Source organism: Fusarium venenatum (assembly GCF_020744135.1).
Source record: "Fusarium venenatum strain MPI-CAGE-CH-0201 chromosome Unknown EDB82scaffold_2, whole genome shotgun sequence".
In the NCBI taxonomy this organism is placed as follows: domain Eukaryota; kingdom Fungi; phylum Ascomycota; class Sordariomycetes; order Hypocreales; family Nectriaceae; genus Fusarium; species Fusarium venenatum.
This window is the reverse complement of record NW_027072130.1, coordinates 9,057,041-9,078,318: the sequence shown is the minus strand read 5'-3', so window position 1 is coordinate 9,078,318 and position 21,278 is coordinate 9,057,041. Positions and strand designations below refer to the sequence as shown.

The 21,278-nt window shown below is 46.5% G+C and overlaps 9 protein-coding genes across 9 annotated transcripts; 7 read left to right on the top strand and 2 right to left on the bottom strand.

Annotated features, from left to right (window-relative positions):
* Window positions 1-68: 68 nt before the first annotated feature.
* EDB82DRAFT_199975 (chaperonin 10-like protein) lies at window positions 69-1,641 on the top strand. The gene is made up of 7 exons (XM_065607197.1): window positions 69-275; window positions 323-377; window positions 427-573; window positions 633-1,194; window positions 1,244-1,272; window positions 1,319-1,411; window positions 1,493-1,641. The coding sequence occupies exons 1-7, from the start codon at window positions 194-196 to the stop codon at window positions 1,587-1,589; spliced, it is 1,065 nt and encodes a 354-aa protein (XP_065465155.1). The 5' UTR covers window positions 69-193; the 3' UTR covers window positions 1,590-1,641.
* A 477-nt stretch (window positions 1,642-2,118) lies between these two features.
* Window positions 2,119-3,815, top strand: EDB82DRAFT_427704 (major facilitator superfamily domain-containing protein; the record flags this gene model as incomplete). Its single annotated transcript, XM_065607661.1, has 4 exons — window positions 2,119-2,343; window positions 2,408-2,510; window positions 2,557-2,761; window positions 2,870-3,815. The coding sequence occupies 4 exons, from the start codon at window positions 2,119-2,121 to the stop codon at window positions 3,813-3,815; spliced, it is 1,479 nt and encodes a 492-aa protein (XP_065465154.1).
* Window positions 3,816-3,948: 133 nt separating this feature from the next.
* EDB82DRAFT_576177 (uncharacterized protein) lies at window positions 3,949-5,392 on the bottom strand (the record flags this gene model as incomplete). The annotated part of the gene is made up of 2 exons (XM_025736604.2): window positions 5,254-5,392; window positions 3,949-5,079 (listed from the first exon to the last, which is right to left on the bottom strand). Exons 1-2 carry the CDS (start codon window positions 5,308-5,310, stop codon window positions 3,949-3,951), a joined length of 1,188 nt encoding a protein of 395 aa, XP_025587194.1. The 5' UTR covers window positions 5,311-5,392.
* A 996-nt stretch (window positions 5,393-6,388) lies between these two features.
* On the top strand, window positions 6,389-7,832 carry EDB82DRAFT_502483 (uncharacterized protein). The gene is made up of 4 exons (XM_025736603.2): window positions 6,389-6,494; window positions 6,552-6,884; window positions 6,963-7,192; window positions 7,247-7,832. Exons 1-4 carry the CDS (start codon window positions 6,421-6,423, stop codon window positions 7,627-7,629), a joined length of 1,020 nt encoding a protein of 339 aa, XP_025587193.1. The 5' UTR covers window positions 6,389-6,420; the 3' UTR covers window positions 7,630-7,832.
* Window positions 7,833-8,714: 882 nt separating this feature from the next.
* Window positions 8,715-9,605, top strand: EDB82DRAFT_525854 (uncharacterized protein; the record flags this gene model as incomplete). Its single annotated transcript, XM_025736602.1, has 1 exon — window positions 8,715-9,605. One exon carries the CDS (start codon window positions 8,715-8,717, stop codon window positions 9,603-9,605), a length of 891 nt encoding a protein of 296 aa, XP_025587192.1.
* A 286-nt stretch (window positions 9,606-9,891) lies between these two features.
* On the top strand, window positions 9,892-13,314 carry EDB82DRAFT_502478 (E1-E2 ATPase-domain-containing protein). The gene is made up of 3 exons (XM_025736601.2): window positions 9,892-10,238; window positions 10,285-10,353; window positions 10,404-13,314. The coding sequence occupies exons 1-3, from the start codon at window positions 10,001-10,003 to the stop codon at window positions 13,127-13,129; spliced, it is 3,033 nt and encodes a 1,010-aa protein (XP_025587191.2). The 5' UTR covers window positions 9,892-10,000; the 3' UTR covers window positions 13,130-13,314.
* Window positions 13,315-13,472: 158 nt separating this feature from the next.
* On the top strand, window positions 13,473-15,523 carry EDB82DRAFT_502477 (major facilitator superfamily domain-containing protein). The gene is made up of 3 exons (XM_025736600.2): window positions 13,473-13,790; window positions 13,837-14,019; window positions 14,095-15,523. Exons 1-3 carry the CDS (start codon window positions 13,556-13,558, stop codon window positions 15,087-15,089), a joined length of 1,413 nt encoding a protein of 470 aa, XP_025587190.1. The 5' UTR covers window positions 13,473-13,555; the 3' UTR covers window positions 15,090-15,523.
* Window positions 15,524-17,607, top strand: EDB82DRAFT_502472 (heterokaryon incompatibility protein-domain-containing protein). The gene has a single exon (XM_025736599.2). It carries the CDS (start codon window positions 15,545-15,547, stop codon window positions 17,594-17,596), a length of 2,052 nt encoding a protein of 683 aa, XP_025587189.1. The 5' UTR covers window positions 15,524-15,544; the 3' UTR covers window positions 17,597-17,607.
* A 6-nt stretch (window positions 17,608-17,613) lies between these two features.
* EDB82DRAFT_567417 (major facilitator superfamily domain-containing protein) lies at window positions 17,614-21,205 on the bottom strand. The gene is made up of 6 exons (XM_025736595.2): window positions 20,813-21,205; window positions 20,700-20,762; window positions 20,318-20,649; window positions 19,889-20,270; window positions 19,308-19,839; window positions 17,614-18,813 (listed from the first exon to the last, which is right to left on the bottom strand). The coding sequence occupies exons 1-6, from the start codon at window positions 20,964-20,966 to the stop codon at window positions 17,739-17,741; spliced, it is 2,538 nt and encodes an 845-aa protein (XP_025587187.2). The 5' UTR covers window positions 20,967-21,205; the 3' UTR covers window positions 17,614-17,738.
* Window positions 21,206-21,278: the final 73 nt, after the last annotated feature.

Sequence of the window (21,278 nt, the reverse complement as noted above, 5' to 3'; positions counted from 1 at the left end):
CGAGGAAAATCAGTAGTTCCGATTCGTCTGCCAGACAAGATTGAAGAAACATATAAATTGCTAGAAATATTGATTCAAGAGTTGAATAATCTACTATTGAGACATCTACTGCTCGTACTATATTTTTTCGCATTGTGTTATGCTCTCTGGACTTGCCTTTCACTAACTACAGAGTATACCTTTTTGATAGAAAATGTCGGTCTTAAAAACTATGAAAGCTGTGGTTTTCAACGGCCCTTTCGATGTTTCAGTCGAGGAGAGGCCTCTCCCTCAAAGTGTGTTCTTGCATTTACGCCCTATTCAAATATCTGACTTCCACCAGTCCGAGATCCTCGGGATGTCATTATCAAAGTCAACATGACTGCTCTGTGCGGATCGTTTGTCACCCAATTGCCCCAAAAGTTCAAATCAATGCTAATGTAGCAGTGAGTTGCACCTCTTCCGAGGAGTTGAGCCAACGGAGCCCAACTTTATCATGGGTCATGAATTTACAGGCACTGTGGTTGAGCTAGGCTCAGCCGTAAAATCGGTAAAGATTGGCGATAAGGTAGTCTCGCCTTTTACTGCTTCTTGGTAAGTCAGCCTCCTTGAGAGTTCCTGATTCATACCCCAGTTCTAATACGCTCTTATAGTGGTGAATGCTATTACTGCGAGAACGGCGGGTCAGCCAGATGCGCCAACAGTCAAGCTCTCGGCTCGCCAAATCTTGACGGTGCTCAAGCCGAGTATGTTCGGGTCCCCTTCGCCGATGGGACTGTCGTGAAAGCCCCTGCGGGTATACACGATCAAGCACTGATCCTTATGGCTGATATCTTCCCAACTGGCTATTTTGGCGTCAAGAGCGGTGTTGAGATGATGCCAAACCTTGATGTCCATGACTCAACAATTGTCGTGATAGGATGCGGTCCAGTTGGATTGTGTGCTGTTGTTGCTGCTGCTGCACTCAAACCCAAGCATCTGTTTGCTGTAGACAGTGTCCCATCAAGACTTGAACAAGCCGCAAATTTGGGAGCCGAGCCTCTAAACTTTATGGATGATAAGCCTGGAATGCAAGATCGCATCAAGTCGGCTACTGATAGTCGAGGTGCCGATATTGTGGTGGAAGTCGTTGGTCTTTCGCCAGCACTTCGTACCGCCTTCGATTTAGTCCGTTCCTTTGGCGCTATTAGTAGTATTGGTGTTCATAATGCCGAGGTACGTCGTCTATGCAGTAAATACTTCGCAGGTCGCTGATATGATATAGATTCCTTGGTCTGGAAATGATGGCTATAAGTAAGTTCTACCAATCACGTCAACAATAGATTATAATACTCCGTAGTAAGAACGTCCGACTCCAGATGGGACGATGCCCTGTGAGAAGCATTTTCGAGGAAGCAATGAATGTTCTGAAAGGAGAGCAAGATTCTCTTGGGTATGTATCCTTCTATCTCCTCTTGCAGCATCTAAGCTGGTGTCTGGTATTAAAGTGACACATTAAACTAACATGTTTCAGTTTCCTATTTGATAATATCATGCCTCTATCTGATGCGGTTCGGGGCTATGACCTTTTCAACCAGTCAAAGGTTCAGAAAGTCGTCTTTAAAATTTGAACTTGCGCACACCATGGGCAAACAGTTTCTTCACGGCGAACGTTATCTGGGCAGTTTTCGTCCGTGGGAGCAATATTATTGGAATCTAGCAAGGGAATTAATTTTATCTTGTCAGCAGCTCCATTTTGCTCCAATGAAGTAGACCCGCGAAGTTATTGAGATGCTGAATGGACGAAATCCTTTGGAGCCATGTAACTTTGAGTTCCATAACGCAATCGACACGATTAATTGCGTTATACCAGGGTAGTCCCATTTCAGTAATATTTCCTATGGGCCGACAGAAACTTCCAAATGTGCCTTGGTCAGAATGAATGTTGCCCCATGTCAGGCAATTAAGCATAAATAGCGTCTATTTCGTCATGTACGCTTCCGCTGTTAGTGCGGCGTTTTGCGGCTCCGAACAGCCAAAAACCGGGTTTCTTGTCCGCATTAGATAATATATCACCTGTTGTTATATAAAGTAATTGAGATTACAATCAATTCCGTCCATGGAGTGTTCCATTTCTTCATCCCACGGAATCTTATCAAAATGGGCAGTGAAATTAAAGTAGTCGGTGAGGCAGACGCTCCATCCATTGAGTCTCCCTCAAAGGGCAAGACAGTGACGAAGGAATACGCCGATGTGACTCTTCGTCTTATTGAAGAGCATGGAGACAGTGTTGAACCTCTATCTCCCGAAGAAGAAAAAAGAGTCCGAAGAAAGTTGTACTTGCGATTGGTGGGACTACTCTCAACGATCAACATCATGCTCTTTGTTTGTTCTCTCGTTCAACATTATGTTCTTTCTGTGGAAGCTGACTTATTGTTCTCTAACCCAGATCGATAAATCCACCTTGGGCTATGCAGCAATTCTCGGACTCTTCGAAGAGACGGGCATTTCGCAAGCTCAGTACAATAACTTGAACACGATGTTCTATGTTGGTACGTTGAATGTGGTCCTCAATTCACATTGTTTTAACTCGGATAGGATATCTCGCATTCTTGTGGCCAGGCCACTACCTCATGCAGCGCTTACGCTTCAGCAAATTCATTGCCGGCATCATCTTCACCTGGTCTGTCGTCATCTTTCTCCACTGTGTCGCAACTCAGTATGTAGGACTCATTGTTTTGCGACTTGCCTTGGGTGCAGCCGAAGGCGTAGTTGTTCCAGCGCTCGAAATGACCATTGGCATGTTCTTCAACCGAGCAGAACAATCTTTTTTACAGCCGATCCTTTGGATTACTTGTCAAGGCGCACCGATTGTTACCGGTTTTATCGCATATGGCCTCCTTTGGAGTAGCGGACCAGTTCTACCCTGGAAGCTGCTCCATATCGTTACCGGCGGTATAACTTTCATCCTTTCCATCTGGGTCTGGTTCGATTACCCTAGTAACCCTGCTGAAGCTCGGTTCTTGACACTGCAAGAGAAGGTCCATGTCATCAAGCGTGTTCAGGAATCACAGCAGAGCTCGATTGAGCAAAAGCATTTCAAACGATCACAGTTCATTGAAACACTGAAAGACCCAGTATCTTGGTTGTTCGCACTACAAGCTTTCACCTTAATGTACTGCAACAACCTCACCTATGGTCAAAAGAACCTCCTTGTTACATCTCTCGGTGTCAGTCCACTTGAATCTACCCTCGTTGCCGTGGCGGGAGGCGGCTTTGGCATTATCAACTGTGTTATTGCAGCGTTTGCCCTTCGGAAATACCCCAAGAACTTTGCCTTGCACTGCACCTTTTGGTGCTTGCCTGCTATTGCCGGTGGTATAGGAATGGTGACAGTACCCTGGGACCGAACCATAGGTCTCCTTGCCTGCATGTTCTTAGCTGCTCACACTTACGGTGTCGCTTACATCATAGCTCTTGGGTGGACAAATTCTTCAGCTGCCGGCTATACAAAAAAGCTTACAAGGAATGTCATGTTTATGATTGGCTATAGTGCTGGAAACCTGGTGTCACCCCAGATATGGGTCGCATCAGCCAAACCAAGATTCTACGGAGCCTGGTCCTCGATGATTATAGTCAGTTGGTTTGGAACGCCTGTCATCTTGTGGGTGATTCACTTCATCCTGGCTCGAAGGAACAAGATCCGAAAGGAAAGGATCAATGCCGTTGGCGAAAACGATCGTTATCACTACGTCGAACAACTGGACGAGAGCGGTCAATTGGTGAAAGTCAAGGTTGAAGTTGCCATGCTAGATTTAACGGATTTGGAGAACGAGAGCTTTATCTATCCGTTGTAGGCAATCCAATTCTATCACCAGATAGCCAGTTGAACAGAACGCGAGAAGCCGTGGCATCCAGTTAGAATCATACTTTGTTATCATCAAAGATTCTGACAACACATGGAATAGTTATATGCTGAGGATTAAGGCTTCATGCAACCTTGATACCAACCATAATACCACTGTGTTCGCTGACGCAGACCTTCTTTGACCCAGCTTGGGTTTTCCAATCCCTTCCAAAGCGGCCCATTTTTCTGGTTTTATTCTCAGCTTCATCTAAAGTAACCGTCTCAATGGACCCTATGTAGAGAAACTTGTCCAGCTTTCTTTCGTGCCTCTTCCTGTCCGGGTGGAAAGTCCATGCATCTGCTCTGGCTTTAGAACGTTCATCGTTTCGGGAAGGCTTTACGGTTGGTGGCACCGGTGCTGGCCTATTTTCCCAGACATTCATCAAGCCTATCTCAGGATCTCGGTGGATATGTCTCTCAGACACAGCAAGTGGACCCATGTTGCCACCCACCAGTCCGCCCAAGGTTTGTTGTCCCTGCGACCATTTGCCGTTCAATAGCTCAGAGACTGTAACGAGCTGGGAGCGACGAAGATCCGGGTTACTATAGTTTGGCTCAAGGCGCGTCGTGCATAGGCGAAGTGACTGTTTTGATATCTTGGGACCATGGCCCTCGGACTCGGACACAGGAACGTCAACCACAAGGGCATCGCAATTCGTTCCAGAGAAAAATGAGACCCGAGAGCAGTTTGATATCGGCAAATTTCGCGAAACCATCGTCATGGAGAAACATTGATTGGATTCCAGGTCGCCTTTTCCCTCATCAAAATCATCAAATTGATCAAATTTATACTCGCTGTATGGTGGCTCCGTGTCTGAGAGAATGAAGTTTTGTTGAGCCCATTCATTCTTCAGGATAGCGTCTAGTGATTCTTCCCTGATCTCTTGTGGCATTACCACGAGGTTGTCAGGCTTTTGGCCAAACATGTTCCGTAGATGATCGATGGCGGCGGAGGCACGAACGGCTGCAAGGCTTGAAGCAGATGGAAACAATTTCCATGATACAACCTTCAAGAGATCTCCCTTCTTGTGTGTTATGTCTTGATTGCTATGAGGCTCCCAGGATGAAGACTGCGGGTTATATATTCGTGGCTTGAGGAGTCCATGGTCAGGCTCTTCGTCGGTCATGACTTCAGGAAAGGCGTTAAGAAACATGTCGTTGAATTCCACATCAGGAAATTCATCAACGTCGCGAGCATCGCCTCTGCGCGCAAGCTTACGAGCAATAGTTTTATTTACCAGTGATTAATCTGGAATAGTGCCGTAAGATCTGATCAGGTTCATGCCTGGCGGTTTTGTTTGAAACCGTGGCTGCCAACACTGATTCAAACCTGCATTCTCGCCAGTCGGTGTCCAGTGTCCAGGGCATCGTTGACTCAGATAAAGTACCCTAGCGCTCCTGCGCATGGTAAGGGAGAATTGCCTCGTGGAGGATAGACCATACATGCTGTCAGTTACAGCTTGTTGTGATGTTTGATGCTGTTAATGTCATGGTGTTATTTCTGGGTGCGGGGTTGAAGAATGAAGGAGAGAATTTAATTCGCTCGGTGATTTGACACTAACTTGACCTAATATGGATGACGCTAGCAGCGCAATGATAAGATAAGATAAGATTACCTACCCTGCATTAACAGCTCGAAGATTTCCCTCAATAATTCATTAACAACAGCATAGATTCGAAAGAAAGCCTTCCGTGGCTTTAGCATTCTTGACATTATTTTTTTCAAGGTCTTTAATATTAGGATAGGATACTATCTACGTGATAGAAAGAGAATAGTACTACTAGTACTGTGTGTATGTGAGGCACGAATACATTGTAAAGAGACAGTTGAAGAACGGTGTTGCTATTTTCAGAACTATCTCTCGCCATTAGACCCGCTCAAGGTTGAGTGGGCAAAGAGCCTGGCCTCAGTATATTAAAAAGATTAACCGCTGGAAGCATAAGAGACGAAATTACTAGGTCAGCTTATGCTCCTTAGACTATAGTTAATAGACTGCTTGTTTTTGTATACCAAGACTTGGGAGGCCATTTTTTCTAGTACCCACTAGCGTGGCGAAGCCAGTTCATTGAACAGTTGTACATCGAACTGGAATATGTCTCACCAGTCGATCACAGGGCGGCACAGCGGCTAAAAAGCTCGAAGCGGCAGACTTAATTTACTAGCTAGATACTATCCCAGGATGTGATTGGTGTCTTGTACGGAGAATATAAGGCCAGGTTAACCGAAGTTCCTACTAGTGCTTACGTGACTCCGCCTTCTCAGTCGGATAAACTAAGAGCATATCCACTCCATGTCGGGATCTAGCTGTAAATGTACATTGAATTGATGCACTATGGTGCTAATCTGAGTATGATAGGCCAGTTGTCTCGACTCACCGCCCACGTTCCCCTGGGAGTGGGGATGAGCTGGAGTGGCAGGGTACATGTGCCAAATTAACCTCTTTCTGTCAGGGGGTCGTTCTCAAGAGTGGGCCATCATAAAGGCATTGTGCCCTGCTAGTCTAAAGAGAAGGATTTTGTTTGCTTTACATTGTTTGTTACATAGTGGAATAGCGATGGAGTTCTCTTTACTGTGTTTGTTGTGTGTATTGACGCCAGTAATGGCCTCGTTCCCTGGAGGCTTTGAGCTGTAAGTTCACAGATCCACCGTCTGAACTACGAGACTACCCTAACCAGTCCGTCTTAGCTCAAATTCTCTCCTCCTCTCGCGCGCAGATAACCCCGTTAGCAAAGACGGCAACTGTGGCTCTAATTCCGATTTCAATGCAACATGCCTCACATCCACTTTTGGTAACTGCTGTTCTGAAAAAGGGTTCTGCGGCAAGACTGTGGCATACTGCGCCGAGGGCTGCCAAAGTGTGTTTGGTACCTGTGGAACAGGTAGTGGGCAGCTTGTTAGTACCTCAGGATCTTGCGGTGCGACATCCTCTAGCAACATTACATGTCAAGGAAGCGAGTTTGGAAACTGCTGCTCTGAGAAGGGCTACTGTGGCAAGACTTCGACGTATTGTGGTGCTGGGTAAGTGCGGTTTTGTGTTTTCTGAATGACGTTTATCGGTTGACTTGATTTCTTTGAATATCACTGACATCTGAATAGGTGCCAAAGCGGGTTCGGTACTTGTGAATCCGATGATGAGTCCTCTTCGGTTACTACAGCCACTACAGCAACTCGTGAGACTTCAACCTCGATAGCAGCATCAGAAACGAGCCTTGGTGCTATCTCTGTTGATGGTAACTGCGGATCCAATTCAAACATCAGCGCCATCTGCGAAGGCAGCGAGTTTGGTGATTGCTGTTCGGAAAAGGGATACTGTGGCGGAAGCTCGAGTAAGTGTATCCGTATCAAGCATGTGTATGTCACGATACTGACTTGCCTCTCAGACTATTGCGGAGCGGGCTGCCAATCTGAATTCGGTTCCTGCGATTCGACAAGCTCATCAGCAAGTCCATCATCTAGCTCAGACCCGACAAGCTCACCACTAAGCTCAGACTCGACAAGCTCGTCGACAGGTTCCCTCAGCACCGGTGCCACGGCTGGGATCGCGATCGGGTCTGTTATTGGTGGCCTCGGATTGATAGGCCTTCTAGCCTGGTTTTTGATACGGAGGAAGAACCGAAAGCCGATATCACCAGTGATGGAAGTTGGTGAGGAGAAACCCGACAATGCGCCGAGGTATGAGCTGAAAGGGGAGAATCATGCTGAGTTAGATGGAGGAGGGACTCCTGCTGAGTTGCCTGGTGATTATGAGAGTTACAGGAGATAGTGAGAGATAATGGATCACATTGGGAATCCGCCAGGTAATCATAATTATCGAATGGCAAGTTAATATTGCATTTCAGTTTACCCCAGCATCTCTCATTATGCATTCTACCAGTGTTGTAATATGATCGGTGTGAATTGATGTAGACAAAGGGTTATCTGACCATGCCCTGTTTGACGATGCCTTGGACATACTATAATGGAAGGATGTGGCTTTAGTTCAAGTCATTGTTTCAATTAACTTCAAACCTTCCACAAAATTTACATGCCATAGCTGAAGTAGAGACTCTTTCTTTCTGGAAGTCTTAACTATGCAACGATGGGACTGTAATCACATGTCCTTTAGACTTGAGCATCAATCACGTCCGTGCGCCGAGTATCTGTTGTAGAGATACTTCTACTTATCCTTGTGTAACATTACCGCTCTGCTTGTAATAATCTGCCCACTTGTAAAATGTGCGGAAGTGATCCTATTAATATAGAATCAGTGCTATATCCAATCGCTGAGGTCTAAAGAATCTAGTGTGTCATATCTCATCACACCACCTTGACTTCATAGTTGTAGGGTTTCATCTTATGGTACGTACATATGTGCCACACTCGCCTCGCGCTACCATGAGCGGAACTTCAACCACCAATCACTTTCCGCAAAACTCTCCACCACGCTTGGCTTTGTGGATTTCCCTCGGATTTCCCTTTTCCTTTTTCCCTTAGCAATACCGAGGTGAGAACCTTGATGGCCGCACCTATCGCGAAAAGACCAGCAAAGAAACTCTACACGCTGTCGCGTCTCGTCTAAGTCCGCTTAGTAGTAGGCATGAGCCTTCAAAGTATAAGTGATAAGGCCCAGCACCGCGCCTGCGACCCTTGCAGTTAGTTTTTTTCCTCCTCTGTGTAATCATCATCTGATGACGTGTTTCAACAGGGAAGCGAAAAGTCCGCTGTTCTCGCCATACTCCTTTATGCGAACGATGTTCTCACTTTGCTTTGACATGTGAATATTCACCTACAAGGACCATGGGGCGTCCGAGGAGAGGACAGCCGCTAGGATATAGATCGACTGGTGTTGCGAGTACCAGTGTTGCATCAATGTCGCCAAAGGATATGGAGGCTGGCAATTTTACTGGCATCATGGATCAGTTCCTCGATGACTTGGGAACGCCGTCGCCTTCCTTCAATATGGACTTCTCGATGGACCAAGAACCTATACCAGGACGTGTATCATTACCACCCGATCTTTTCACTGACGTTTCTACACAACACGATCGCTACAATTATTATCCTGGCACTGAAAGCAGGGGTGCAGCGATAACACCACAAAGTATGGAAAGCGCGACGAATCCAAGACCACCTGTTCAGAAGTGTTCTTGTATCGAGTTAGTGAACCAGCATTTCTCAGAGATAGAAAGCTCCCTTGAGACATTCCAAACGCTCAAAGTCCTCAAAAAGTCTCTGGTGTCAGCGAGGACAATCCTGGAGTGTACAGTCTGTTTTCAGTCAATCAAGAGTCCACGCACATCGCGAAACGTCTACCTTTTGGGTTCTCTTCTATCCAGCATTGGCTCTTCTTATGGTGACTTTTTCTATATCCAGAAGCAACGAACTTCCGATCCATCAGTCTCCAGCACACCTGTGAGCCTTTTTATTGGACAACAGGCTGATTCGCGAGACATGGTTGAGGTTGCTCTCGAGGGACCCAGTTACATTGCCTTTCTACAAGCAAGTCTCAAAAAAGAGTTGGCTTGTCTTGTGCAACTAGGTGACGAGTTAGCGGCGAGACAGAGTCAATCTCACACCGAAGGTCACGAGAATTGCGAAACGGGAACGAGTTGTTCAAATACCGAAACACAGCCAGCAACTAAGCATCCGACCGAGATGTGTCCGAAGGAAGTTGACATGACAACTGCTTGTGCATGCTTTCGAACTGTTGATCAGGTCAGGGCTGCAATAGCAGAGGCACAGAGAATAATCATAGCGTGACACAGAGCAGGCCTATAATACACTTATCTCTTCCTTACGCATTAGTACTTGTATACTAGTGGAATATTAGAACTGTCTTGAGAGTGAATAATTATTATCCCGTGTCGTGTATATCGTCATTATGTCTTACAAACGATTGATTATATCTGAGTCTGTGGTTTCACAACGCGGGATGGTTAGCGCAAACAAGAGAAGCGCGCCGCGGGAACGGAGCGCGGAGACTTTTGACAGCGGTGGTGGGGCCGTCCACGGAACGAAGAGTGTCACAATGAACCGCAACACGACTCTTTGTTTTGTGTATTTATTTGACATAAACTTTTTCTCTTTCTAATATCCTAATTCAGTGCCTCAAGTCATTACTACTACAACATCTTTGAAACCATATTTACAATACCATGGGTGTATCCTGTTGCGGACCTAAGTCGGGGAATGAGAGTGCCAATTTGGATGGGCATGACCATGCAAGCGAACCCCATGTTTCTGAACACCACGATAACCATGAAAATAACCACGAGCATGAGGATAAAGACAATCACGATCATGATCATGGGGGATGCTGTGACGGTCATTCCGATGTCTCTAGCATCACATCTCAGGCCTCAACTTGCTGTGGCAGCGAGGAGCACTGCAGTGGTAAGCTCGTCTCTGTACCGTTGATCTTCATTCTGACTTTAAACAGAAAAATGTATCTACGCCATTGCTGCCCTCCAATGCGAAAAAGCCTGTAGCGAAGATCCTGGTCATCGAGGTAACTGACAAAACAGTACATTCAAATCATGAAATATCTAACGTGAAAAGGGTCCCACAACCAACCCAACGAGAACGAAATTGGCCATCACGAGGCTGATGCCGCGTGTGGTACTCATCTTGCAGCTGCGTTCGACCAGTATAGTAGCTACCTCGAACAGATCCGTTGCATCTGCCGAAGCGCCATCGAACAAGGAACCATGTCCATCGAAACCTGCTGCATGACCAGCCGATCGAACACAAAAAAATCCAAGCATGGGCACAGAGGCAAACAAGAGAAGAATGTTCTTCCTGCTATCCCAACTTTCAAGCCCTCAGGCCCTGCGAATAAGGAAGTTGATGTTGAGAATGGAGCAAACCTTGAGACCATCGGCTTCTTGGTCAGTGGTATGGATTGTACATCGTGTGCAGATAAGTTACTGCGAATCTTTAGGAGCATGTCTGGCGTTTCTAATGCCCAAGTCAATTTTGTCATGGGCAAAGGAGAAATTGATGTTGACTGCTCTTTGACTAATGGGGAAGAAGTCCTTAGTTTCGTATCTGGTGCGACTGGATTTATGCTTAGCAGAATCGTAGGTGGGAGCTACTTTGTTGATGTCTTGGCTACGACAGCACAGAGCAAACAACTAGTTGATAACCCACCCCGGGGTGTAGTTGATGTTCAGTGTCTTGACAAGAAGACAGTTCGCCTCTCTTATGATCCAACGACGGTTGGCGCTCGTGATCTGATGGAACAGCTACACGACAACTGCAATGGTCTGGCCGAGCCTCGTGGCGACCCTCAACTTGAGAATAGTCGGCGTCGTCTCTGGGACCAACTTACAAAGACTCTCTTGGCGACTGCTCTCACTATCCCGGTTGCAGTGGTATCATGGAGCGAAGATCTCGTGGACAGGAAGACTGAGGGCATCATTTCGTTGATCCTTGGTACACTTGTCCAAGTCATCGCTTTTCCAGAATTCTATCGCCCAGCCCTCGCTGCCTTGTGGTACAGTCGAACAGTCGAAATGGATATGCTCGTTGTCATCAGCATAACTGCTGCTTATGTCTACTCAGTCGTTGCGTTCAGTTTCGAGATGGCAGGTAGCCCCCTCGATGAAGGCCAGTTCTTCGAGACCAGCACTATGCTTATCACCTTGATCCTTGTTGGCCGGCTTATAGCTGCTTTTGCACGAGTCCAAGCTGTTTCTGCTGTATCGCTTCGATCAAAACAGAACAACATAGCTGTTCTCGTTTTGAGGGAAAGCAACCACGAGATCGACGCTCGACTTCTTCAGTACGGAGATGTTTTCAAGGTCTTACCACATTCTCGAGTGCCTACTGATGGTATCGTCATATCTGGCAAAACCGAAGTGGATGAGTCTATGCTGACTGGAGAAACACTACCGATTGTGAAGCAAAAGGGTAGTAACCTTATCGCTGGCACTGTCAATGGTGATGGCACTGTCACAGTTCAGCTGACACGCCTTCCTGGAAAGAACACAGTCACCGACATTGCACAGCTCGTGGAAGAGGCCGCGAACTCGAGACCTGAGATTCAGGATCTGGCCAACAAGGTTGCCGCCTGGTTTGTCCCTGCCATGTGTACCGTGGCTATCCTTGTCTTTGTGATCTGGGTCGTATGCGGAATGGAGGTTCTCAAGAACAGCGCTGGTACGAGTGTTGGCAATGCCATCACATATACTGTGGCCACACTCGCAGTCGCGTGTCCTTGCGCTCTTGGTCTTGCTGTGCCAATGGTTCTTGTTGTCGCTGGTGGCATAGCCGCTCGAGGTGGCGTTATCATCAAATCTGCCGATATCACTGAGGGAGCTCGCAAGACCACTGATGTTGTCTTTGATAAGACTGGTACAATCACAGAGGCTGAGCTTGTAGTGAATGAGAGGGTCAATTTGAGTGGGAACTTGTCAGATAACCTTGCTTTAGCAAAAGCACTGGTTTCTGGAGGCAAACATCCTGTCTCCGCCGCCATCGACAGTTATCTCGAACTGCACACTGTCAAGAGTATGCCCGAGGTGCTTAATGTCCACGTTGTTCCTGGCGCTGGAGTTGAGGCTGACTTCCTGGATTCGACCGTCAGAGCTGGCAATGCTCGCTGGACTCAGGCTGACCAACTGAATGATGTAACACGGCTCCAACACAGTGGCCTCACTACACTCGTCATTACACGCGATCGTGTACCTCTTATTGTATTTGGGCTTTCGGCTCAGATCCGCCCAGAAGCAGTACGAGTCATCTCTGAACTCAAGTCTCGCAATATCAATGTTCATCTTGTTTCAGGTGACCAGATCAAGGCTGTTCAGACTGTCGCAGCTTCTGTTGGAATTCCAGCGGACAATGTCGTTGGCGAGCGTACTCCACCTGAAAAGAGAGACTATGTCGCTGCTCTAATGGATCAGGAGAAGCGTGTTCTCTTCTGTGGCGATGGGACCAATGATGCCATCGCCGTTGCCCAAGCTGACTTCGGTGCTCAAATGGGTGGGGGTTTGACCAGTAGCGACGTTACTCAAAACGCCGCAGGGGTAGTTCTTTTGAACGGCTTGGAAGGTATCCCATTTCTCCTTGACATCAGTAAAGTCTCGTTCCAACGCATGTACTTCAACTTCGTTTGGTCTGGTATCTACAACGTTCTGGCAATAACAATGGCAAGTGGTGCTTGGGTTGAGTTTCGGATTCCTCCCCGATATGCTGGGTTGGGAGAGATGGTTAGTGTTGTTCCTGTAATTCTTGCTGCAAACACTATGTTCTTTGCCAAATACTTCAAGTTGAGGGATTAGAAGAAAGCGATGTCAATGGTTGTATCGTGAAAGAGAAAATTAGGTATTATAACCTGAAGCACCATCTGTCCTGCGTGCCAATTGCCATCCATGTACTAATAATTCTGAACAAAGTAGCATAGATTGACGTACTAATTTGGTCTCGTATGCTCCAGCGTCTAAATTTCAGAGAGCTTTAGGACAATTCGCCAAGTTTATTTGTGAGCGTTGCGCTTAGTTACTTATTAATTATCCAACTATAGTGCTGTATTACAGAGACTGTACCCCACCAAGACGGACTAAAGGCCGAGGCACAAGCATTTTAATGGGAACCTCGGCTATCTCATCGCTGTCTTGTCTCACCCGCTCGTTGTTGTTCTTGTAGCCATTTTCACAAGCTATCAAATAACCTTACTTGGCCATTCTTTGACACAGGTATACGTTATAATGAGTAGCATAGAGACAGTCACAATTGTACCTGATAGCGAGCGTTACAAGCTTCACGCCCTGCCAGCGTTGCCACCAGTAACAGTCTCTGGAAGAAGTTCTACGCGAGCCTCAGCTCTAGAAGTTCAGAGTTACAGTCATTCTGTGAATGAACAACAGCTCGCTCCAGTAGATGGAGGAATCGCAGCATGGCGACTACTCGGCGCAGCTTTCGTATTTGAGACACTATTATGGGGTAAATCCCTCTGCTACCCCAAGCAGGTGAAACTAACATCAGACAGGGTTTCCGTTATCCTTTGGTGTCTTTCAAGACTACTATTCAAGAATCCCAGCTTTTGCTAGCAACCCTTACATCGGCGTCGTCGGTACAATAGCATCTGGCCTCGGCTACATAGGCGCCTCGTTCATTATGCCATTCATCCAGCGACATCAGCGTTGGCGACGGCAGATGATATGGATCGGTTGTATGTAACTCAATTCACCCTCAATTCTTCATGGTTTATATGATAACTCTTACTGACGGCTCTTGTTCTGGCCAGGGCCAATCTGTATTGGCGGACTAGTGACAGGTTCTTTTGCTAATACGCTCGAAACCCTGATATTGACTCAAGGTGTTGCTTATGGTATTGAGTTTCTGATCCTCTACTACCCCATACTCATCATGGTAAATGAATACTGGATATCGCGTCGAGGTATGGCCTACGGTCTACTCTGCGGTGCGTCGGGGGTTTCTGGCGCCATCATGCCCTTTATTGTACAAGCTCTCCTCGCAAAGTACGGATATCAGACAACACTCCGTGCCATAGCTGTTGGTCTGGCTGTTATGACTGGTCCTCTCATTCCCTTCCTAGATGGTCGTCTTCCGCCCTCAGAACACGTCAGCACGCCTAAGACAAACTGGTCCTTTTCCAAGAGTTCTCTCTTCTGGCTGTATTCGGTGTCCAGTCTGTTTCAAGGTTTTGGATATTTCTTCCCGTCACTATATCTCCCATCTTTCGCAACTTCACTCCATCTTGGCGAGAAATCAGGACCAATTCTCCTAGCTATTATGAGCATATCCCAGGTTGTAGGGCAATTTGCTTTCGGTTATCTTTCAGACCGCAAGATATCGCTTGATGTTCTGGTTTGCACATCCAACCTTATGGCTGCCGTGGCCACGCTCACTGCGTGGAGGCTGGCCAACTCATTTCCCATCCTAGTCGGCTTCACTATTCTCTACGGATTCTTTGGAGCCGGCTTCACTGCCACCTGGGCAAAGATGAGCACCACAATCACCGATGACGTGACTGCAGTTCCAATTGTTTTTGGTCTGCTCAACTTGGGCAAAGGTATTGGTAATGTCCTGGCAGGTCCGATCGGGGGTCTCCTGGTTTACAGCAGCAGTGCCCCTCAGCACTCGTCAACTGCCACGACGTTGACCCGGTCATCGTATCATTGGGTGATTATCTTTACTGGGACGTGCATGTTTGCAAGCACCTGCACTATCTTCTTGCGATATCTGAAACGAGTTCTTAACATTTTAAGTACCACTTAGGTGTCCCTGCGAAAGTCAAATCACGGACGAAGTTATTCTTTCCATGGATGGTTAAGAAGCTACAACAGTGAATAAGTGGAAGCAGAACGTTGCTTGTTCAACTATAATCGAGTTATTACTGGGATGTGTATCGAGACTGGGCCTGATGCGTTTCAAAAACGTTTGACCAGGAGAAAACAACATCACACATCACTAGACTACACATGGACTAAAAATTGATACAAATAGTTATGATTACTGTTCAAGTGCATATTATATTTAGCATGATGTCGCCTACTGTAGCGGTAACAATAGGAGCAACCGTAGCACAAAAGGGTTTGAGTCGAGTTGAAAATTTACAAGTTTTCTTCAGTCGACATGCGAAAGTCACGTGGCCTGTCAGCATCGAAGTTGAAGACAGATATGACTCCACATCTCTCTTGAATTGTTCTGTCACTGGCAACCTTTCTAGTAACATGAAGCCACAAGACCTTGTCTGCTCCAAATGCTGGACTGACTTCTTTAACACTGAGTCTTTCGAAAAGACTTGTACTGCCGAAGACGACGCCTACATCCATCATGAGACAAGTGCTATTTCGACACTCGACGAGATCAAAAATGCCTCATCATCCGGTTGCAATTGGTGTAGTTTTGTTGCGACATTCTTGGATGGTTCAAAGCATGGAAGCACACCTATAAAAGTGGTGTTGCTTCCTAGTCGTGAAAGGCACCGTGCTACACCAATGGGCCGCAATATCTTTTTTGTCCGCGTTTATTATCTAGACGGGGAAGAAGAGAAATTTGCCGATGTCTGCAGTATCTATGCTTTTACTTCCAGTAACGATGAAGCATCTGTACACGTGACTGCGCGTCCATTAAGAACAGATGTTGGCAGTCAAGCCGCTAGTTGTCAGGTGCGGTCGTGGTTCGAGGAATGCAAAGGACACGAGGGCTGTTCAGATCCGCACACAGAGAATACACTTCCTACGAGGGTCATCGAAGTCAGCCCTGTAGATCAACTCGAACCACGGATTATTGAAACTGGGGGGCTCAGAGGAAGGTACGCAACTGTGTCATATTGCTGGGGCAGAACCCCCTTCGACACACTCAACACATCCAACTATGCTCAATTCATTAAGAGCCTTGGAACTAACACTTTGCCTCCTACCTTCCAAGATGCCATTGCTATATCACGCAGGCTTTCCATCCCATATTTGTGGATAGACGCCCTTTGCATCGTCCAAGACTGTGAAGATGATAAGAATCGGGAGATTTCATCGATGAAGGATATCTATGCCTCTTCCACTCTGACAATCGTCGCTGCTTCTACACAAGACGTTCATGAAGGGTTCCTTCAGGACAGGCCCCATGCAAAGAAATATTTTACGATACCGTTTCGCATGAAGTCCAATCTATTCGGGAGCTTTTCCTTTGGCAGCCTCGACGATGCAGCTTACGATGAGCGTTCTGAGCCGCTGGCAAAAAGAGCTTGGACATTGCAGGAACAACTTCTTGCTCAACGTACTGTCACCTATGCCAGTCACACTATGATATGGACCTGCAAAGCTGGTACGAAGACCTTTGATGATTCGGTCCATTACCCCTATTACGACAATATGGATACATACTCTAGCCTCAACATAAACAAGCTACTCATGGATCCCGAAGACGCAATAGTTTGGAAATATGATGTGTTAAGCTGCTGGTGTCGACTCGTTTCAGCCTATTCGCTTAGACGTGCCAGTCTTGAGAATGACAAGCTCAACGCAGTGGCTGGAATTGCGCTCCATGCCTCGTTTGCCCCGGCCCTGGGTCCAGAGTATCTTGCTGGAATGTGGACATACAAATTAGCACTACAACTGACATGGTATGTCCAAGATCACCACAGAGGTCTGCCTGATGGTGAAAGACTTGAGTCATATCGGCCAAATATATACCGCGCGCCTTCCTGGTCTTGGGCAAGTATAGAAGGCGGCATGATTGAGTTCGATGATATATTTGCACCTATATTTGAAGCAGTTGTGATTTGCAAAATCTTGGAGTGCTCAACAACGCCAAGATTGAACCAGAACCCCTTTGGGGAGGTTGTTTCGGGACATTTAAAGGTCAGGGGTTGGTTGAGAATTGCATGGTTCTACCCAGAGACCTCGAATCTTTTCTTGCTACCTCTCTCCAACGTCGAGGATCATGGAAAAAGCATAATCTCCCACCAAGAAGGCTATGAGCAATACATGAAGGATTTCGTTGCTATGCACCCCGATATTGATCTGAACGATAGACCGGAAGTTCTACATGGTACATGGAATACCAACACTGCTGGTATCTGTGACGAGTCTCGGTTCACTGAACCAATGGTTGTTTTCTGTCTTGGGGTAGCTTCCGAGGGGTCACAAGGAAATATTTCCGGTTTATTACTAGCAAGCACAGCCGATCAATGCTCATATACGAGAATTGGCCAGTTTATGAGAGGAAGGAGGAAGGACTTTAGAAACAAGGAAAGAGCCATGGAGGAGGTGATAATATTATGATAAAAGATATATTTTTTATATACTAAGCTCAACCCTTTGACAAGCTTTGTCTCTTTTCGCACTTACTAGATTGTAGCCTCTGAGTGGTGTTATGCCATTGTGATAAGAATTAGACGTTGTTACATTATCGCTGTCTCCAAAGTTACTGAACCTTCCCTCTGGAGTCGACTGGCCAGATCTCCTCAATGATTCCATTGCGATGAGCATAGTAAAAATCGTGGAGGTTAACGGTTGGGTCAATATGGCTGGGAATCATCTCGACCCTGTCACCAACCTTGAGTGATGGTGTTCCGTCTTCCCAGTTCAACGATCCATGCTCATCACCCAACTGATTGTAAACATATCTTTTATCTTTGCATTCAGAAAGACCACTGTCGGTTGTTAGGCTCTTGAGTCCCGTGTCTATAGTGACTTGTCGTTCGCCTTGCTTGCTGACGACTGTTGCGAGGAATGACAGACTGTGGGAATAGTATGCTCCAATAGCATTGCGATAGTCTATATCCATGAAGATGAAGGATCCAGGCTGTAACTCCGTCACACCTGGTACTGTCGCACAGAAATCTGCTGTGCCAGTACCTCCAGTTGTGACAACCTCGATGTTGAATCCCTCTTTCTGTAGCTCCTTGGAAGTCTCTGTAAGAATGCGCATTGATTCAAGACATTGCTCTTTCCTATCTTGGAAGTCGTGAAGATGTTGCAAGTGACCCTCGTAACCTTGTACACCAATAAGACGCATGTGTTTCAAAGTGTTGATATGTCTTGCTAGTGGTAGGGCACCTTCAGGTTTGACGCCAGTGCGGTGAAGTCCAACGTCCAAGTCTATCAGCACATTTATTGGCTCGGGCACACCTGAGTTTGCCAAGGCATCATTGATAGCCGTGGCAGCCTCTGCGTCGTCTACCACTACCCTGACACCTTGATGTCTCTTGACGAGCTCAACCAATCTTCTGACCTTGGCCGGACCGACGATTTCACACGTAATGAGAAGGTCTGTAAAACCAGCAGCAGCAATAGCTTCAGCTTCACTCAGCTTTGCAACGCATCCACCTTTGGCACCAGCGGCAACAAGCTTTTTCGCGATAATAGCACTCTTCGTCGTCTTGAGATGCGGTCTGATGTTGCGCCCTGTTGGAAGAAGTCTGTCCATGAGCTTCTTGATATTGGCCTCCATGATAGCAAGGTCGACAATCATAGAAGGAGTGTCAAGGTCATCCAGGCTGTCGCCTACTTTGGGAGAGTACATGTTGGCAGTATTGGTAGAGGTTTGGTGGTGAGACATTTGATGGATCGTGCCAATGAATTGTGCCAATGGGTCGTGATAATGGATATGTCTTACGAGTGAGTGAATAGATTGGCATATGTATCGGGTTTACTTTTACCCTCCGAAGTTCGATGCCACAGATTGGAATTGGGAGTATTACATAGTAAAGTAACGTTGTATGTAGATTACAGAGCACAGTGCGTCACTCTCCCCGCCTCTCATCTCATGACCTTTTGTCCGCCGATCTTCCCTGCTTATCGCAGTTTTGCTTCCCCGCCTAGGCAGTGGATATGCAATGGGTAACAGAAAAGCTTACCTCATAAGTCTTAGCGCACAAAAATAAGTAACTCAAGATCCATAGTCCAAGTATCTTGAATTGACCTACTAATTTCGTCTCTTGTTCCCTCTGTAACCAGCTTTCCTGATACCTTGACGCCCACTTATAAGAACCAGCGAAATTCGGGGACAGATGGACCATCGCGCAAACGTTGGGTAGGTACATCAGCAGCGGTAGTCTTGGTCCCCGCTTTGCGATTTCTTCGCATGTTATCAAACACCATGAATCCACCCAAAAGACCCGCTATGAGACAACCGCAAGCCCCAAAGCAGGCTGTTGTGATAAGAGCAGTCGGGTATTTGGGCTTTTCGCTTTCACGGAAAATGTTGCTTGATACGAGTCCCATCAAATTTGCTAATGGGACGCCCACCGACGTGAGGACCACTCGACGCCCCTCGTGGGCAATGTTATTATTGTACCAGGTTGATAAGAGAACAGATGGTGCAGAGGTTCCCCAAACCATCATGAAACATGCGTAATAGGCCAGCTGTAATTGAGCTTGAACGTCAGATATTGCAGCATAGATAATGAAGCCGATAAAGGTTAAGGCAAATCCGAGCATTATGAAGGGGAAACGAATGCGCAGAAAGTCGGAGCTGAAGGCTAGGATGAGTAACATAACCGCACCGCCAACATTAGGTGCAACTGTTTTGACATATTAGCAGGTCGAATACATCAGATCGTATTCACATACCAGTGTAAAGATTAGTCTTAATGGTCCCATATCCGAGACGCTGGATGATTTGCGGCATAAAGAGCGCAACGGATTGAATCGGTACACCTAGGCAAATCTCAATCAAGAGGAAACAATAAGTCGTTGGCTGTTTGAAGATCTCAATCGAGTCCTTGAAATTGAACTTCTCCTGCACAACTGAAGATGAATCGACCTGCATTCGGTGCAATGCTAATGACTTTTCTTCTTCACCGAGAAACTTGGCCTCACCAGCTGAGCGTGGAAGATACCAGAAGGCAAAGATGGAGAAGAGAACAGATGATGCACCCTCGATAATGAATAGATACCGCCATACAAACATCTTGGACTCGATCTGAAAGACTCCAAATGATAAAAGTCCGCTCTGTTCTTGTTAATATCATTACTCTCTGGTTTTTAAAAGAAACTTACAAAGGCATTGGCAATATTCGAGGCCGCGTAAAAGACAGCCAAGCGACGTGCAAGCTCTCCACGTCTGTAAAATGTTGTGAGATAATATATCACGAGCGGGAAAAAGCCTGATTCTGCGACACCCAAGAAGAATCGAAGCGCGAAGAGGCCACTGAAGTTCTGGACGCAAGCAGCTAACAGAGTCATGGAACCGAATGTAAACATGAGAATTGGAAGAACTCTGGCAGGGCCATACTTCTTGCCGATGATCGCAGTCGGTGGGGCGAAGATAACGTAAGGGACGAAGAAGATTGACACCAAAAGGTTATACTGGCCTGGCTGGAAGTTTAGATCTGAGTCATTAGTTACTGCCCAAATGAATCTGTGGAGTAGAAAGTCTTACTGTCACTTAATCCAGCTGTTTGAGCGTTTCCAAGGTTGCCTTTATCCAACGCATTGAATAAATCTACCGGTATGTCAGAAACATTGAAGGAACGTATACGGCATCAATCTTACACATGATGGCTAAGACAGGCATCAACCGAACGTCGAACTTGCGGCAGAGTTGACGCTCTGCAATGTGGTCAACGACACGAGCTGTTTCTCCTTCAGCAACATCATGAAGCGTGTTGTCGATGAAGTCGTTATCTTTGTGATCTTTTGGATCCATACTGCTTTAATGATCCGCAGTCTTTTGTGAAAAGAGTAACCTTGAGGCGAGAGGAAAAGTTGAGCAACGATTGCAAGCGTGTAATATCGCAGATGTCGTGTGAGAAAGACCAGCGCGGAGTAATATGACCTGAGGTTACATCAATCCGGGTTGTGATAGATATCACTGGTTACATATCAAAGGTATGTTATCTCAATGCACACACTGCATCATCAGTATTCCGTACATGATAATGATCATGATCCCTACAATCTGGGGGTGGGTCACAGTGCCCTTTGCAAACACGCCGCGCGGGGACTCTGGTGTTTGTAC

Coding starts and splice junctions, on each gene's coding strand:
- EDB82DRAFT_502483 (XM_025736603.2), top strand. CDS start 6,421: ATGGAGTTCTCTTTACTGTGTTTGTTGTGTGTATTGACGCCAGTAATG. Junction 6,495..6,551: donor TTCCCTGGAGGCTTTGAGCT/GTAAGTTCACAG, acceptor AGTCCGTCTTAG/CTCAAATTCTCTCCTCCTCT. Junction 7,193..7,246: donor ATACTGTGGCGGAAGCTCGA/GTAAGTGTATCC, acceptor CTTGCCTCTCAG/ACTATTGCGGAGCGGGCTGC.
- EDB82DRAFT_502478 (XM_025736601.2), top strand. CDS start 10,001: ATGGGTGTATCCTGTTGCGGACCTAAGTCGGGGAATGAGAGTGCCAAT. Junction 10,239..10,284: donor CAGCGAGGAGCACTGCAGTG/GTAAGCTCGTCT, acceptor GACTTTAAACAG/AAAAATGTATCTACGCCATT. Junction 10,354..10,403: donor CGAAGATCCTGGTCATCGAG/GTAACTGACAAA, acceptor TAACGTGAAAAG/GGTCCCACAACCAACCCAAC.
- EDB82DRAFT_567417 (XM_025736595.2), bottom strand. CDS start 20,966: ATGGATCCAAAAGATCACAAAGATAACGACTTCATCGACAACACGCTT. Junction 20,763..20,812: donor GCCTGTCTTAGCCATCATGT/GTAAGATTGATG, acceptor ACATACCGGTAG/ATTTATTCAATGCGTTGGAT. Junction 20,650..20,699: donor AACAGCTGGATTAAGTGACA/GTAAGACTTTCT, acceptor CTAATGACTCAG/ATCTAAACTTCCAGCCAGGC.
- EDB82DRAFT_502472 (XM_025736599.2), top strand. CDS start 15,545: ATGAAGCCACAAGACCTTGTCTGCTCCAAATGCTGGACTGACTTCTTT.
- EDB82DRAFT_199975 (XM_065607197.1), top strand. CDS start 194: ATGTCGGTCTTAAAAACTATGAAAGCTGTGGTTTTCAACGGCCCTTTC. Junction 378..426: donor ATGACTGCTCTGTGCGGATC/GTTTGTCACCCA, acceptor CTAATGTAGCAG/TGAGTTGCACCTCTTCCGAG. Junction 1,412..1,492: donor GGAGAGCAAGATTCTCTTGG/GTATGTATCCTT, acceptor AACATGTTTCAG/TTTCCTATTTGATAATATCA.
- EDB82DRAFT_502477 (XM_025736600.2), top strand. CDS start 13,556: ATGAGTAGCATAGAGACAGTCACAATTGTACCTGATAGCGAGCGTTAC. Junction 13,791..13,836: donor ATTTGAGACACTATTATGGG/GTAAATCCCTCT, acceptor AACATCAGACAG/GGTTTCCGTTATCCTTTGGT. Junction 14,020..14,094: donor GCAGATGATATGGATCGGTT/GTATGTAACTCA, acceptor TGTTCTGGCCAG/GGCCAATCTGTATTGGCGGA.